The sequence below is a fragment of the Tinamus guttatus genome, unplaced genomic scaffold (assembly GCF_059628265.1).
Source record: "Tinamus guttatus ecotype Peru unplaced genomic scaffold, ASM5962826v1 Tinamus_guttatus_pri_ptg000439l, whole genome shotgun sequence".
Taxonomy (NCBI): domain Eukaryota; kingdom Metazoa; phylum Chordata; class Aves; order Tinamiformes; family Tinamidae; genus Tinamus; species Tinamus guttatus.
The window spans coordinates 780,445-795,000 of record NW_028288973.1 but is presented as its reverse complement, the minus strand read 5'-3'; the positions used below and the strand labels follow the sequence as shown (position 1 = coordinate 795,000).

Sequence of the window (14,556 nt, the reverse complement as noted above, 5' to 3'; positions counted from 1 at the left end):
AGTTTCTGGTGACCCTGCTCTTTCTCTTCGGAGCTAATCCCCCTTGCAACCTGCTGAGCTCAGGCTCTGACACTGTCCCCCGCTCGGGGAGATTGTCCCCCCAGTCTGCTCTTGGGACCCCCCTGCCTGCCGTAGGCACAGCCCAGCCGGTGGGTAGTGCCCCACAGCACTCGCAGCGCCAATGTGGGTCAGCAGCCGCTTACGGTTTCAAGTCAGCAAAGCCTGTCAGGTGCTGAGCGGGCAGAAAGCACTTCTCTACTTTTAAGAGGCTTTTCCAGCCAATGGGAAGGAGGTGGCTGCCTGCCTCAGCCCGAATCCCCTGGTAATCCCGCTGCCCGGCTCCGGGCGCCCATCAGAGGGCTCCTTGCTGTTTGCCCCACCAGAACAGCGCACAGCAGGCGGGTGCACAGGAGGGTGGAGGAAATAACGGATTGGGGGGAATGTCTGCGATGAACTAAGCTGCTATCGAGCCGGGAGCGAGGGGAGCAGGGAAGGAGGTGGTGGGCCTGGAGCAGCAGCGAAAGCACAGCGAGAAAAAGCTGCATCAGAGGACACGAGGCGACATGCAGCAAGGAGTTGCAGGGTATTGCGCACTGCTTTAATATCAGAACCCTGAGTACAAGATGGGCCTCTATGTTAGCAAGAGGGAAAAAAAGGAAGAAGGCCGCTGTTTTTTTGCAGTCTCTCCAGGCTCTCTGTTTTTAAGGCACTCATGGAATTCCCAAGCCACTTCCCTAGCCACCTGCCAGATGAGTTGGAATGGTTTTATGACAGGCAGCTTGGTCAAGGCTGCAGGATGTGTGCCCAGCAGTCAGCCCAGCCGGCACGCAAGGTAGAGCAACTGAGGAGGTGCCATCGGATGCGGCTTGCAGGGCCAGTCAGGGCTGGACCTAGCCGACCTGCTTTGGGGGGCAGACAGCACAGTGTCATCAGGACCCTCCTGCTGTGATCAGGAGCATCAGTCGGGTCATGGCCATCCTCCCCTAGCAGGGCATCCAGCCTGTCCCAGTGGAAGCAGTGGGAGCCAACACGCCTGCTGATGCTAAATCCTCCATATGATATATCATATATAAATAAAATACATATACCGTAGCAGCTGCCATGCATCAGGCCTGGTGCCCCAGTCTGGATTTGGCCAGGGATGAGCCAGTCACCTGCTACACTTGCAGAACCCCCTTTTCCTTTCGGGTCTCAGAGGGGTCAGAGTTCCTCATAACTGTGCCCACAGGTAGGAGCTAGCCCCGGGCGTGCGCATGTCCCACAAGTGAAAGGCCCCCGTTTTAAGCGCCTAAGCCTCTTAGTGCCAGCTGCCCCCATGCTGCCCTGTCCGTTCTGCCGCGCATTCCTGGCAGCGGGAAAGGGGTGCACGCGGCACAGGGAGCGAGGAGCATGTGGGGGCTTTGGAGTGCTGGCACCTGGGGTTTAATTTCTATTAATACGGCTAATCGGCTAAAGCAGTCACTGCCGCTTTCACACCCTGCTCCGTAGTCACTGCCGCTTTCACACCCTGCTCCGCAGTAGCTTTCACGCCCTGTTTCACCTCTGTGCCTCCGCTCCCACAAGGGCTGCCGCAGCACCCACGTGGTGCTGGTGGGGCAGCCCCTCGATGCCCATGGCCTGGCTGGAGGGGCTCTTTGGATGCCCAGCGTGGGGAGCACTTTCTTCCCCCCACCACGCTGGAGGGCGGCCCAGGGCATCCCTGGGGCGCGCAGCTCCGTGAAGGGGAAGCAGAGAAGATGGCTGCCAGGCCTTTCCTCATGCCTGAAGCCCAGCAGCTGTCCTGGCATGGTGGGGAAGGGCCCTCCATTTTAGGCCAAGAAATGAGCTTTTGCTGCCCTCCCGTGGCAGGATAGCACAGGGTGGGGGCCAGCTGTGGGTCACCAAGGCCTGCTGGGCCTGCTGCATGCCTGCCGGCAGCACCTGGATAGGCAGAAGCCCCTGGGCTGGGCTCCCAGACAGCCGCATGCATCGCTGCTGACACAGCATTCTTCATTTTATTTCAAGGCGGCCTTGGTTACAGCCATCAAATGAAAGCAAGGCAAGGAATCTGGACTGTCACGGCCCACCACCTTGCCGCTGAGGCTGTCCAGGTGAGAAGCGGGGAGATGCCTTTGTAAACCGACTTAGACACCAAAGGGGCCAAGAGCAGAGAGCTGTGCTTGCACATCCGTTCAGATGGACTCAATGTCTGGCTCCTTTATACCTCACCATGGTGTTTATTTTGCAATAGCAAAAGGGCTATTCCATGAGTGCTCATCTCTGGCCACAGCAGGACGAGCAAAGCTTTGTCTCTGTCTTCCTGCAGGTGCTGCCCCATGATGATAACAGGTGATATTACCCATATGGCCCTTCAGCTCCCAGACCTCCATCATCCCCTCCTCTTAGGCCACCAGCACCAGTAACATCAAATTTCTTCCACTCAGTTACAACAACATCACACAGGGGAAGGCAATCCAAAAAGCAGCAAGGGCCTATTGCTGGCTAAAGCAGGCCAGACAGTCAGGCAAGAGGCAGCCCCGTGTCCAAGAGGGCAGGGAGGCGACGAGAGAGGTCACTCCATGAGTGGCAGCACTAAGCTGCTGTCCAGCCGGTTCACAGAAGGTCACTTCTCCGTCTTTGCACTTCCCCGCTCTCTTCTCTGCTGTCTGCAGCCCTTCTTCACTGGATGATGGGCGCTGAGCGGTCATTGGTGACTGTGGGGCGCAGCTTGACTGTGGCAAACGGGTTGGTGCCTCTGAAAGGGGAAAGGAAATAGGCAACCATTAGGAATCTGCACAGACCATTCAGGGGACCTGCCAACCACGCAAAAGCTATTTAGTCCTGCTCGCCTGCCACCTCCATGCCAAAAATGTGAGTTCAAGCTGGTTGCCAAGTGTGCGTTTTTCCTCATTAACACACTCTGATACAAGCTCCAGGGTGGTATCTTAGGCTCCTTGCCCTTTCTCTGGGGTGGCCATATCATATCAATAAAGCTGTCCCTTGCAGTAGCACTCTCTACACTTCTTGCCCCTGATCTTCCAAACGAGAAGTCAGGGAGCAGAAAGAGGTCACAGCACAATTTTGGAACATACGGAGAGGCAGAGGAAATTGGAAATTTATGGCAAGTCTCATATCCATAGACCTGACTCATCACGGCCTTAGCTGCCCCCAGCCATTTCCAAGCAGGCAGAGCAGTACAAAATCAATTTGGCCAATGCTCATACCGTGAGCTGCTATTCTGGCTCTTCCAGAATGGGAGGGAAGGAACTTGCAGGTCTGGCCATCTTGGGATTTTCCTGCCTCTTAATACAAGAGGTCAGAGAACGCCTTAACAGCCAGGAGATGCTAAAATGACCTACCTTTCCCTCCTGTCCTGAAAGATGGAAACTGTTTTTCTTTCAGACATTTCCCTACTCCTCCCACATTTGTAATTACATGTGTAATCCAATAGTTTGAATAAAAATAGCAATGATTCCCCCCCATATTTGCTCATCGCAGAGCTCAATCCCATGCCTGACTTACCGTGGGAAGAGTTCAGGAGGCTGGTCCCACACTCCTGATTTCTGCAGTGGAAACAAATAAAAATAAATAGATAGATAAATAAATAAAGCCAAAAAAGCTACTGGTGGGGATCTGAGGTGGGAAAGATGAGAGAGAAAACCTGGTCAGGATACACTGCACACATGGAGGAAGATTTTATAAAACACCTGAGTGAGTTAGGAGCCCAAGTCCTCTTTATAGGGCTCTGACTCCTTATTCACTCATATTTTGTGAAGTCTCACAATTCACAGCTGCAGATAACGAATACCTTGAATTCTGTGGTGAGGGAGCTCCCTACACCACAGTCTCCCTCTTCCCCATGGACATCTGTCTCTGCCTTGGAGAAGAAAGGAGATGCTCCAGATCACAAAAGTGTCATGTGTGAAGAGCACAGCAAACAGTCTGACCTACATGTCACCCTGCCAGCACAGCCAGAGATGCCCCCCTCACACTGCACGCACACTCTGGTAATGACTTCATCTTCAGTGTCCTCGCCGGCTTCCTGCAGTCCACAAACTGCAGTGCTACACTGTGCAAACACCTTACTCTGCAGCACATATTGCTCAAATGTGGACCAGCCCGACAGAGCTGAGCCCTGTGGTCCTTTATCCTTGGCCAGTGTGTAGTGAGAAATCACTGACAGCTGTGGTGACCTGTTAAAACATTGGTTTTAAGGATGGCAGCACACAAGAAGGTCATGTGTGGCTACTTTTATTATTTTATTCTGACTGGGGAAGTCAAACAGCTAAACTGGAGGATGTCTTGGACAGAAGTGTAGAACAAAGCTCAGACTTTCCAGACCTCTAATGGGGCTAAATTGCTCTCTCACTGTATTCTGCAGGCTCATTGCTAATATCTAGATCTATCCCTACCAGCTTGCTTCTGGGGCCAGAAGGCAACCACTGACTTAGAGGGTCACTGTTGACCTAGAGGGTCTCCATGCTTTACAGTCCAAGGCCTTCTGAAACCACAACACAAGATGTAAAAGTTAAAAAAAAAAAAAAGAAAGAAAAAAAAAAGTTCTTTCAGACATACAGATGCCTTCAACGTCACAGTGACTTGGAACCAGTGAGCAGGTCTGGCACCCTTCTCATCCTTTTACAAGACTGAGAAGTAACATTTTTGCTCTCCCTCATGTTCTCATCTTCAACCAGTTAATTCCCCTGGCAGCAGCGATAGGTCAAGTGTTTCCCACCTAACATACCATTAGTAAGTACCAGACTGGAGGCTGCCTGTTCCTACCTATGACCTCAAAGCAGCTTTGTTAATAATGACTTCTCTCTTGGATGTTTGCATATAGGCATAGCTCACAGTCAGTCTCCTTCTCATCCTTGGTTGCCAGCACCCAACCCAGCTCAGCCCTTCTTTGAACTTGGAAGAGGTGCCCTACAAGGCGTCTCTCCATTCTCTGAGGGGAGAAGGATGGCATCTCTGTTAGCTGGTCACCCCCTCCCAGTCCAGCCTGATCATTCCATGGTCCTACTATTAGCAGAAAGAAGTGCTGCCTCGGAGCCACCAGAAATCAGGCTGGGAGGTCATGGAGAAAAGGAGTGAACTGAAGGGCCCCTGGTGAGCAAAAAGAGAGAGAAATAAGAGGGCTACAGGCACAAAAGCAGTCCTCAGGGGAAGACAGCCAGGCACTGATGTTGATTGTCAAGGGCCACCAGAACAGGGGCACAGATTGGGTGAGAAAGGCCAGCAAGAGCAGTGCTAACAGAACCCCTTAGCCCAAAAGGAAGGAGGACAAACATGAACCCTTGGAAGTCATTTTTCTTTCTCAGCAGGGCTACGTGGAAGAGGTGTGACTTGAAGGGTGAAAGTCAGCACTGACAGGAAGATATGTCTGTCTCCACACACACTGGTCACCCTTCCCACACTCACCTTCGAATGTGAACCAGCTGGGGTTGCTCCCCTGCTCTGGTGACTGCTGGTACCCACTGAGGTGGGAGGTGGGCTCGGCAAATGGGCCTGGGTAGTGGTTGGCCAGTAATTGCTAGAGGAAGGAGTGCTGGGACGGTCCAGGATGTCATCCATACTGTGACTGCTTCGGAGGGGGAAGGACCTGACAAGAAGAGAAGACAGTGGGGTGAGAGTCAGAGTAGAGCAGGAAACGACAGTGAACACAGTGCTAGCCATGGCTTGTCTCTATGTGACCTCTCTGAAGAGGCTTGCGCTGAGCCAGCTTTGAGAGGATACTGCCCATGTTGGTGGAGTCATCTTGGGTAAGCCTGTGAGATGTCTAGGGCATGGCCTACAAGACCATCTGCAAATGCTCCAGCATGGAGCTATAGCTCTCCAGCAGGCACAACCCCCACAGGCACTCCACTGATGTGACAGACCAGCAAGCAGGCATTTCAATTTCTCCCTGGCCAGTTACTCTATTACCTGGTGGCTGGTGCCTCTGAGTCCCTTGTATCCTCTAGAGGCTTGGCATAAGTTTCAGGGAACCATCCGCATCTAGAGCACAAAAACAGAGAAGAAAATGAGCTCCAGGCAACCTTTGTAGTTCTTCAGATCCTACACATCTGAAGATCTTACTGATCTATACCCGTCCTACACATTGTCTGTGTTGCTACTACAGCTACATCATGTGGTAGTGTTTCAGCATGTATTTCACCCTCGATAGAGTTCAGGGTGAAAAGACAGTCCTTGAGAAGCCATCAAGACCTTTGTCCTGTGTCTAGCAGACAGCATCACTTTCAGCACTTGGACTCCCAATAACCAAACACAGAGATATTTGCTCAGCAAGGCAGATGAGGCAAATCCCCTGCTGATTGATAGCGTAGCCTTTCTCTCACCTCCTTCAGGGCTTTCTACACATACTTGGAGCAGGTTTCCTTATCATAGGGGTTGAGCAAGATCACTGCTTCTGGAATGCAGATTAGCACAGTCCAGACAGAGACTCTCTCACTGTAAGCAGTCATAAGGGACTCAAGCCCAGAACACAAGGAAGATTGGGAAAATCCCCTTCCCCCAAGCAAAATGCAGCCCTCAAAAAACAAAAAGATTGCTGTGGTTCATATTGCCCCCAAGTGTTGTGAACTTCACTGCAGACCATGATGCTCAGATCCCACATGAAACAGCAGGATTGGCAGAGAGGTGTTGGCCAGCAACATATCTGTGGAGTAATTCAGTAAATGCTGGGTGCAGGAGTTTCCATACACTGCCTGTGCTGGAAGGTGCAGCAGGAGCTGACGTGTGAACTGAGAAACATCAGGCCTCTCGAGTAACTCCAGCAGGACATGGCCCAAGCTGGGTCCCATGACCGTAATCACTTAAAGAAGACTGGAGAGGGGTCACTGAGTTGCTGGCTTTCCTCCCTAGCCTCCATAGGGCCTTCTCGGGCAGCACATCCTGCTTTCACCCGACCCCAGCACCTCTCCTTGCTCTGAGAGTCAACCAGGTCAATGGTCGTGGCACGGCAGGAATGCTGAGCGTGGCACAGCAACACAGGCCTCGCTGGGCGGGGAGAAAGGAGGCCATTTCCTGTTGAGGTCTGCAGGCTGTGGACCTGACAAGTCTGTATAAGCCCGCTAGACCAATTTATAGCACATAAGTCACCTACGTGGAGGAGCCTTCCAGCTTGCCATAAAGCCAGCCGTTCTGCGCTTCTGGAATCAGCACTGTGATGACGTCCCCGAGGTCAAACCGCAGCAGGGTCCGGTTGGTACCCGTGGCATGGGGCACGATAGCCTGTACTCTCACCATGTTGCTTCTCTTCCTGCCTTCGCTGCTGCTGCCTTCCCCAAAGGAACCAGAACGGGAAGTACGGCCAGTAGGGAGCAAACCTGAGGGGAAGCATCAGGCGAGTCTAGCTGAAGTTCAACATTCTGCAAGGCTCATGTTGCTTGGAAGGGACCATCACTTCCCTGATGCAGTAATTAATCTACAAGATATTCTACAGGCTTTCTCTTGGGGGAGAAAGCAAGACACAGACGGTTAAACACTGGTCTTGCAGAAGAAAGTCAACTCGTGCTGAAAACCCCTTGCTTTGCATTACGCCCTCTCTGGCCAAACATGCAGGGTGCAGGCACTGCCTGCTCCGGTGACTGGTGGATGGGCTGCTTCCTGGCCCTGCGAGAGCAGCTGGGAATATGGGTCATAACGTCTAATCCAGTAGCACTGAGGCACTACACATTCGCAAAAGGAAACGCCACTGAGAACCAGCCGTCCTGGTCTAGGGAGCCCTGAAGGCTGCACATCTGTGGGTTCTCCACCTTTCACACACGCTGCTGGGGAAGCTCGCCTTGTCCTGCATGGATTTGAAGGGTTGAACTCAGTACTCCCCACTTTGGTCAGTGTCTCAGCAGTCTGATGGAGAGTTGTGATCCTTCCCAAACCCAACCCAGGCTGTTTACAGAGGCTGCTCCTGATGAACATGGGTCTTACCGACAGACGGTGTCCTTTGCAGGAGCTGCCTGGGGGGATCTGGTTGAGGAGACAGTCTCATTTCTGGAGGCTCCTGAGAGAAGACACTGGATCTACTCCCAATCATGGGAGATACAAAATCCTCAAGGGGTCTCTGGGGCTGTTGGAAGGAGAGGAGGTCAAATGCAAACTCTGTAGAGGATATGTCATGAGAGAGAGGTTCTGAGATATACATAGTCCTTCTTGGAAAACAAAACCCAGCATATTCCACTACTGCAGCCTAGACACATGCTTCCCTTATTCTTGCCCAGGAAGGGCCACAAGCACCACGTACATCCAGCCCCAAGGACTGGGCTTGCCCTCTGCCGTGCAGCTGGGCAGGGGCAGCCCCAGCCTGGCTGCGCTGAGGCAGGGGCTGCCTGCCTGCTCTCACCATCTCGAGGTGGCTGGGCGTGAGCCGGCCTGATGGGTAGCCCTGGCCATGGGAAGCGGTGAGGAGGCCGCCCGAGGGGTTGCGAGTGGCCTCCAGCTGCTCTTTCCACTGCGGCACCTTCACCTGGATCATGCTCCGGGCCTGGGGAGAGAGAGGGAGAGAGGCGCTGATTGAAGGTCTGGGGCGGAATAGCTACAGAGGGAGCCAAGGGCTGCTGACACATGGATTAAATTAGGGACCGTGTCTTTCCACAGTTCAGTTTGTGGGAGTGTCCAGCACATAACCCTCCAGTGGGACCCCCTGTGCGCCCAAAGATGACTTGCTGCCACAAACACCTACCTCACTCCTCCTCTGCCATCACTCACACACTCAGCTGTCCCCTTGCAAACCCAGTCATTGCCCTCCCCTGCTCTGGCCCCAGCCTCCTCTCCCACAGCCCAGGACAGCCAGCCTACACTCCACCACAAGAAATGCAGCAGTTTCCTGCCCAGTCCGTGCTTAGACTCTCCCTTCACCCACAGGGCTGCCCAGCGCCAGGGTCCTCCTGCCTGCCATCCCCTCTAGCCCCCCGACCCCCCAGGCCATACCCTGCTGTAGAACTGGAGGAGGGTGTTGGAGAGCAGCTGGTGCTTTTCAGCCAGGAAGCGGTAGCGGCGCTTCTCTTCCAGTTCAGCAGCTCTCTGGCTCTCGGACACGAACGCCTGCATCTCCGAGCGCAGCTGCATCACGTTCTCCTGGGCCACGGCAGGGAAAAGAGAGGGAGGGCGAGGTCGTCAGAAACCTGTCAGTGAGCTCAGCTAGGCACGCAGGGGGGCAAGGATTGAAAGGGGTGGTCACGTCTACCAGCTTCCCAATCTACTTGCAGTGCTGGAGCAGCACAGCAGGGCCAGGACCAGGTCCTTGCACATTTAAGTTTGCTCAATGAGGTAAAGGTTTGGTAGATTCTACACAAATGAGTTCCACAGGTCAAGAGCATGTGCAGAAAAGGAGGTTCCTCCTGTCCAGGAAAACCCACCACCTTTTGAACTTTGCGAAAAAAAATCCATTGGCTTCCAAAGAAGGATGGGGCTGCTCAGAAATCAGCCCTAGCTCTGGCAGAATAATCAGCTTCATTTTTTGCTATGCTTACTGCAATCACGGCTCACCTTCATTTCCCGCGCCTTTTTATCACGAGCCCTCTCCATTCTCCACAGCTCTGTCATGCACTTCTCCAGGCTGCTGGCTCTGTGCCGGTACTCCAGCTCATACTGCTTTTGGCTCTCCTGCCAGGAAGAAACCAGGCACGGTGAGGAACCAGGGCTCCAGGCTTGCTGTGGCACAGGGGTGGCTCCGCTATGGTGGGTGACAGAATATTTAATGCCTCCCTGAAAGCAGACATCACCTGAACTCCTTGGAAGAAAGAGAAAGAGAGAGAGAGAAAGAGAGAGAGAGAGAGAGAGAAAGAGAGAGAGAGAGAGAGAAAGAGAGGGAGAGAGAGAGAAAGAGAGGGAGAGAGAGAGAAAGAGAGGGAGAGAGAGAGAGACAGAAAGAGAAAGAGAGAGAGAGAGAAAGAGAGAAAACAACTCCAGCCCCTTTCTTTTTCTTCTTTATTTTGAAGGGCTTTACAGCACTGTCAAGCCTCAAGATTATGGAGCAAGAACCAGATTCCCATTCCTGCCACACTGGAACAAGTCCTGGGCCTCTCTGTCTGTGATGCTTCGTGCCAGCATAGCCAGTATGGCCACAATATGGCATAAGCCAACATAGAGGAGGACCCAAACTCATGTAAAGCTGTGGAATGGAAAGGTCAGAAGCTCTAGGATCAGTACCTGAGTGCCTCAGCCCTACTGAAGCGCTGTGCAAGTCCCACCACACAGGGAAGAGCCACCTGCCCTTCTCAGCCAGAGCAGAGCTGCATGGCCCATGAGGGCAGAGGGAGAGAAGCCCTTTCCCCACCACCCCCAGCTCTAGAAATCTGGGCAAACCCCTCAGGAGCTCAAGAGAAGGCTGTGGGTTGAGGGGAGAAGGAGACAAGCAGGGCTGAGGAGGGAAGTTCATCACTCACACTAATGAACTGCACGTCCATTTTGGTGTTCTTCTCCATGTGCTGCAGCAAGTCCACGTGGAAGGTCCGAGTCTGGAATAGGCAGAGAGGGCAGACGATGGGGCAGCTGGACAAACACTGGCAGCCTGTGGGTCACGGCTCCTTCTCTTCCCTGCCTGCACCAGCTCCCAAGAAAGCCACTCACCACAACGTCTAAATCGGAGTTCAGGAGTCTATGTGTGTTGGACATCTGCACCAGAATTTCACCTTCAGGGAAAGAGAGAGAAGATGATATAAAAATACCAGTCGCTTCCTTGTGCTCCCACAGAGGTAGAGCAAAGTGGCCATTACGGGGCCATGCCAGCAGCATGGGATTCAACAGCCTGATATACAGGTGTGAAAGTCCAACAGACAGTGCAGCACGCTGCTCTCTGCACCCTGATAATTCTCACACAATCTGCACACAATAAATCTCATTCTCGCTGCCTCAACAGGGCCTGGCACTGTGAGTAACCATGTAGAGGATCTGTCTTCTTCCCTCCCAACACACCTGAAAACGTAGAAGCTAAGGGACAATGCCAAAGAACCCATCCCAGGGCAGGGGATGACCCTTACCCAGCACTTGTGAGGTGGAGCTCTGCAGTGCTTGCTCCCCAATCTTCTCAATTGCTTTAAAATAGACTTCGGCTGCTTTAGATAACGCTGCAAGTAGAGAAGCAGGGAGGTTAAGGATACAGTCTGTCTCTCAGCCTCACCAGCCCCCAAAAAAGCAGGGCCACCCCATCTCTCCCCCTCTGCACCTAACAGCAATAACAGGTCCTGGAGCAGAATAAAAGTGCGTTACAGCTGCTCAGGACATGTCGCAAGGAGAGACCGGTGACCTTTCCCAGGTGACAGTGCCCCCTCCTGATGCACAGAGGATACCCAGGACAGACAGAGCAGCTGGGTCTTGGGCCTGGGCCGTGCAGGACAGCACTCACCATGGAAGGCGCGCAGGTAGTTGTTCCCCAGGTACACCAGGTTCTCCAGCGCAGGGTTGAACTCATCCAGGATACTCTAGCCAAGCAGAAGCAGGTTAATCCCAGTCTGCCCCGTGCTCCAAGGACCTCAGCAGGCTGATGATGCCCTCCTGCTGCAAGGCGTCTGGGGCCAGCAGGAACTCAGGGAGCTCCCTCGGCCGTGGCAGCAGTTGGCCACATGCAAATGCACCCCGCATGTTGGAGATAACTAAGACCTTTGGCTGCCTCTAGTCCTCTCCAGCCAGCAGCGGAGCAGTGACAGAGGGAGGCAGTGCGCTGGGGAGCCACATCATCCCCTGAAGATGCTTTCTTCCAAGGCCTGCGGCATCTCCCCATGCTCACTGCAGGTGCGGGTTAACTGCAAGGGGACTCCAGGAGGAACCCTTCCCCCTGAGCCTGCTTGGGCGACGGCTCATGCTTCTTATCCAGGGATGAAAGTGTCATCTTCTGGACTAGGGTTTTCTACATCACCAGATTCCAGATAAGAGATGGGCTGGGCTGTTTTAAACAAGGATTTCAGCTTTTATCTGTCATATCAAAGCTTTTTATTGCCTACAACACAGCAAGTATTGACAGACAGTGGAAGCTGGAATAGGGAATTCTGCCTTCTCCCAGACCTCGCGGCCTTGCTGGAACATAGATCAGCACAGGGAAGTGTCAGCGAGGTACGGCCGCTCCTTCTTGCACAGTGGAAAACAGCTGGCTTGACTCCTGCCTCGTACACGCAACGCAGGCATGTTACCCTCTCCGAACACGCTGTGTCCAAGCCATCCAGGTCGCGCAACGTCTTCCTGGATGTGCCGTGAGCCCTGCACTGCGCTCCCCTCCCACCAGCGCTCTGCTCCCCAACGCAGCCCACGGGAGCTGCTCCAGGCCTGCCCAGGGAGGCATCCAAACCTCACCACCCACCCCCGGGACCCTCTGCAGCAAACAGCTCTTCCCCTTGGCAGCCCAGAGCAGCCTTCGGTGCCAGGACTCACCTTGTAGATGGAGATGGTGGATCTGTAGGACGGCTCCATCTCCCGAGCCTTTTTCCTCTCCCGCACGGAAGCGAGGAGCGGAGGAGAGCGCCAGGTGTTATACTGGCACGGAGGAGCCTGCTTCCACAGTGCCGCCTGGATGGAAAAAGTCCCTTGGTGGCAAGGCACGACAGCAGGAAGGCGCGTGCATGGTACGAAGGGAATGAAGCACTGATGGAGTTTAATAATTCACCAGCCAGGAGGTTGGAACTTGATCTCTGGATGTAACCAGACTCTGTGGAGAGAGGAATCCTGCAACAGCCAGCGAGGACATGTGACCACCCCCTTTAATTATTGATTGCTGCTCGAGCAGCCGCCCCTGGCCCGTCCCGGCACCTGCAGCGCCAGCCACCTGCCAGCGCCACCTCCTTAGGGCTTCCTGCCCCAGCGCTGCCGCCGCTCCGAGGCAGGTGCTCAGCCCCGCTCTGCACCGAGACTCTGCCATCTCCCACAGGCGCTGCAAGCTGGGAGACGCTGTCAGCTTCAGAGCGCAGGCAGCAATGAAAGAGCAGGGGGGAAAAAAAGTAAGCAAAGGTCAAAATAGGTTTAATTCCTCCCCTGCCCTCTATTTCTTGCAGTCTCAGCCTTCTGCGTCCTGAGCCGCTCTCCCACTCCTGGTCTCACTGAGGCTTCCTAATTTCAGACCCAAGCTGGCATCCAAGCCTTTCTGCTCCCCCTGCCTGCCAGGATCCTGCGCAGTGTCATCCCAGAAGGTCTGCACAGATAGACCTACAAAGGGAGGGGAGTAGAAGCTGCAGGGATAGAGCAGAAGCAAGCGTCTATTCTCTCCACCCCAAAATGCAGTTTTATACTCAATATTCCTGCCAAGACACCTTCCCTCAAGAAAGCAAGCCCCTCCATCACATGAGGAAAAAAAAAATATATCTATTTCCTCCATATTAATAGCCCCTTTAGTCTGTAATGCCATTTGTGAAAATAAAGATCAGGAGGCATGCAATGAAGTTTTAGTCCTGCTCATTACTCAGTCAGTCCCCACAGTCAGCCATGGCCCCTAGGTAGCAGGGGGCACCAGGCCAGTCAATGTCACAGCAATTACCTCTTCCAGGAATCATTTTGGGGATGACAAGGGAAACCTAAAGGCCTAGCTCAAACTATTTGTATGCTGAGCGATTTCAGGGCTTCTTCTTAAGCCTGACCTAAGGCGAGGTGGATCCTCAGAGCAGAGCTGGCCAAAGCACTTCCACTGGGTGCAAGCAACAAGCCAAGCCTTAAAAGTGCTGCATTTTGGAAGATAGCCAATGCACCCACACCACAGAAACAGGCCCAGGTCTGGCTTAAGGAACAGGTCCTTTCTCTCTTCAGTCCAGATAAAGGGCACCATTACACACCTTAAGGTCCCCAGTTTTTTCTTTTCCACCTGTAGAAAACACCCAGACTGCAAGCTTGGAGTCCCGTTGGGATCTTGCTGGATGGACAGAGACTAGACAAACATGGGCTGCATTACAGCAGAATTGAGTTTATTTCAGGTCATGTTAGTTTTGCACAGAACCACTGCTCACAACATTATTCCATCCAGTCAAAAACAAAGTATTAAGAATTCACAGTTGCACTTTTTCTAAGTCCTTCTTCAGAACTCACTTGATAAATAAATCATTAATAAACACTGCAAAACTTGGAGTAATGCAGAAGTCAGCCATGATGAGGTTTTCAGCAGCAAAAGTTAAAAAAAATCATATGGTCAGTTTATTGGTAGGAGTGATCTCAGAGCATTTCAATTGCACCTTAGGCACAAAGACAAACTATCAACTTACTGGTGACCCCAAGTCTCCCTGTGCAGCTAAGATACTGCCCCTCTTCTTAAGCATCATAACAAGTTAGAGGGCACAAAACAGTCATCAGACATCACCTCTGCTGGGGTCTGTTCCCCCCTCGAGGCACAATGAGAACCTGGGTTGCCAGCTCATCTGAGGGGAAAGGTTGTTACCAAATACAACCAATTCACAAAAGTTTTCCCCTTCTCTGAGGGCCAGTTGCACTATGCTGTGTCCAGATCTACTGGAGAAAGTTGCAAAGTTCTTACTCCCCTTCAAACAGAGTGTGCTGAAAGAAGAATCCCTTTATCCCTGTACCGCGCACACTGGAACATCTTAGGCCAAGCAGGAAAACTAATCCTCGAAGCCTTGTCTGCACTGGACTGTTTTGTGATGTGGAAAG

At 53.0% G+C, this 14,556-nt stretch overlaps 1 protein-coding gene across 1 annotated transcript; it reads right to left on the bottom strand.

The window, feature by feature from the left end:
- Nucleotides 1–2,622: 2,622 nt before the first annotated feature.
- BAIAP2L2 (BAR/IMD domain containing adaptor protein 2 like 2) lies at nucleotides 2,623–12,630 on the bottom strand. Its single transcript, XM_010224173.2, has 14 exons — nucleotides 12,343–12,630; nucleotides 11,324–11,399; nucleotides 10,959–11,045; nucleotides 10,549–10,610; nucleotides 10,365–10,436; nucleotides 9,466–9,582; nucleotides 8,908–9,054; nucleotides 8,321–8,461; nucleotides 7,909–8,047; nucleotides 7,085–7,307; nucleotides 5,905–5,976; nucleotides 5,401–5,581; nucleotides 3,502–3,542; nucleotides 2,623–2,734 (listed from the first exon to the last, which is right to left on the bottom strand). Exons 1-14 carry the CDS (start codon nucleotides 12,379–12,381, stop codon nucleotides 2,659–2,661), a joined length of 1,473 nt encoding a protein of 490 aa, XP_010222475.1. The 5' UTR covers nucleotides 12,382–12,630; the 3' UTR covers nucleotides 2,623–2,658.
- Between the last annotated feature and the right edge of the window lie 1,926 nt (nucleotides 12,631–14,556).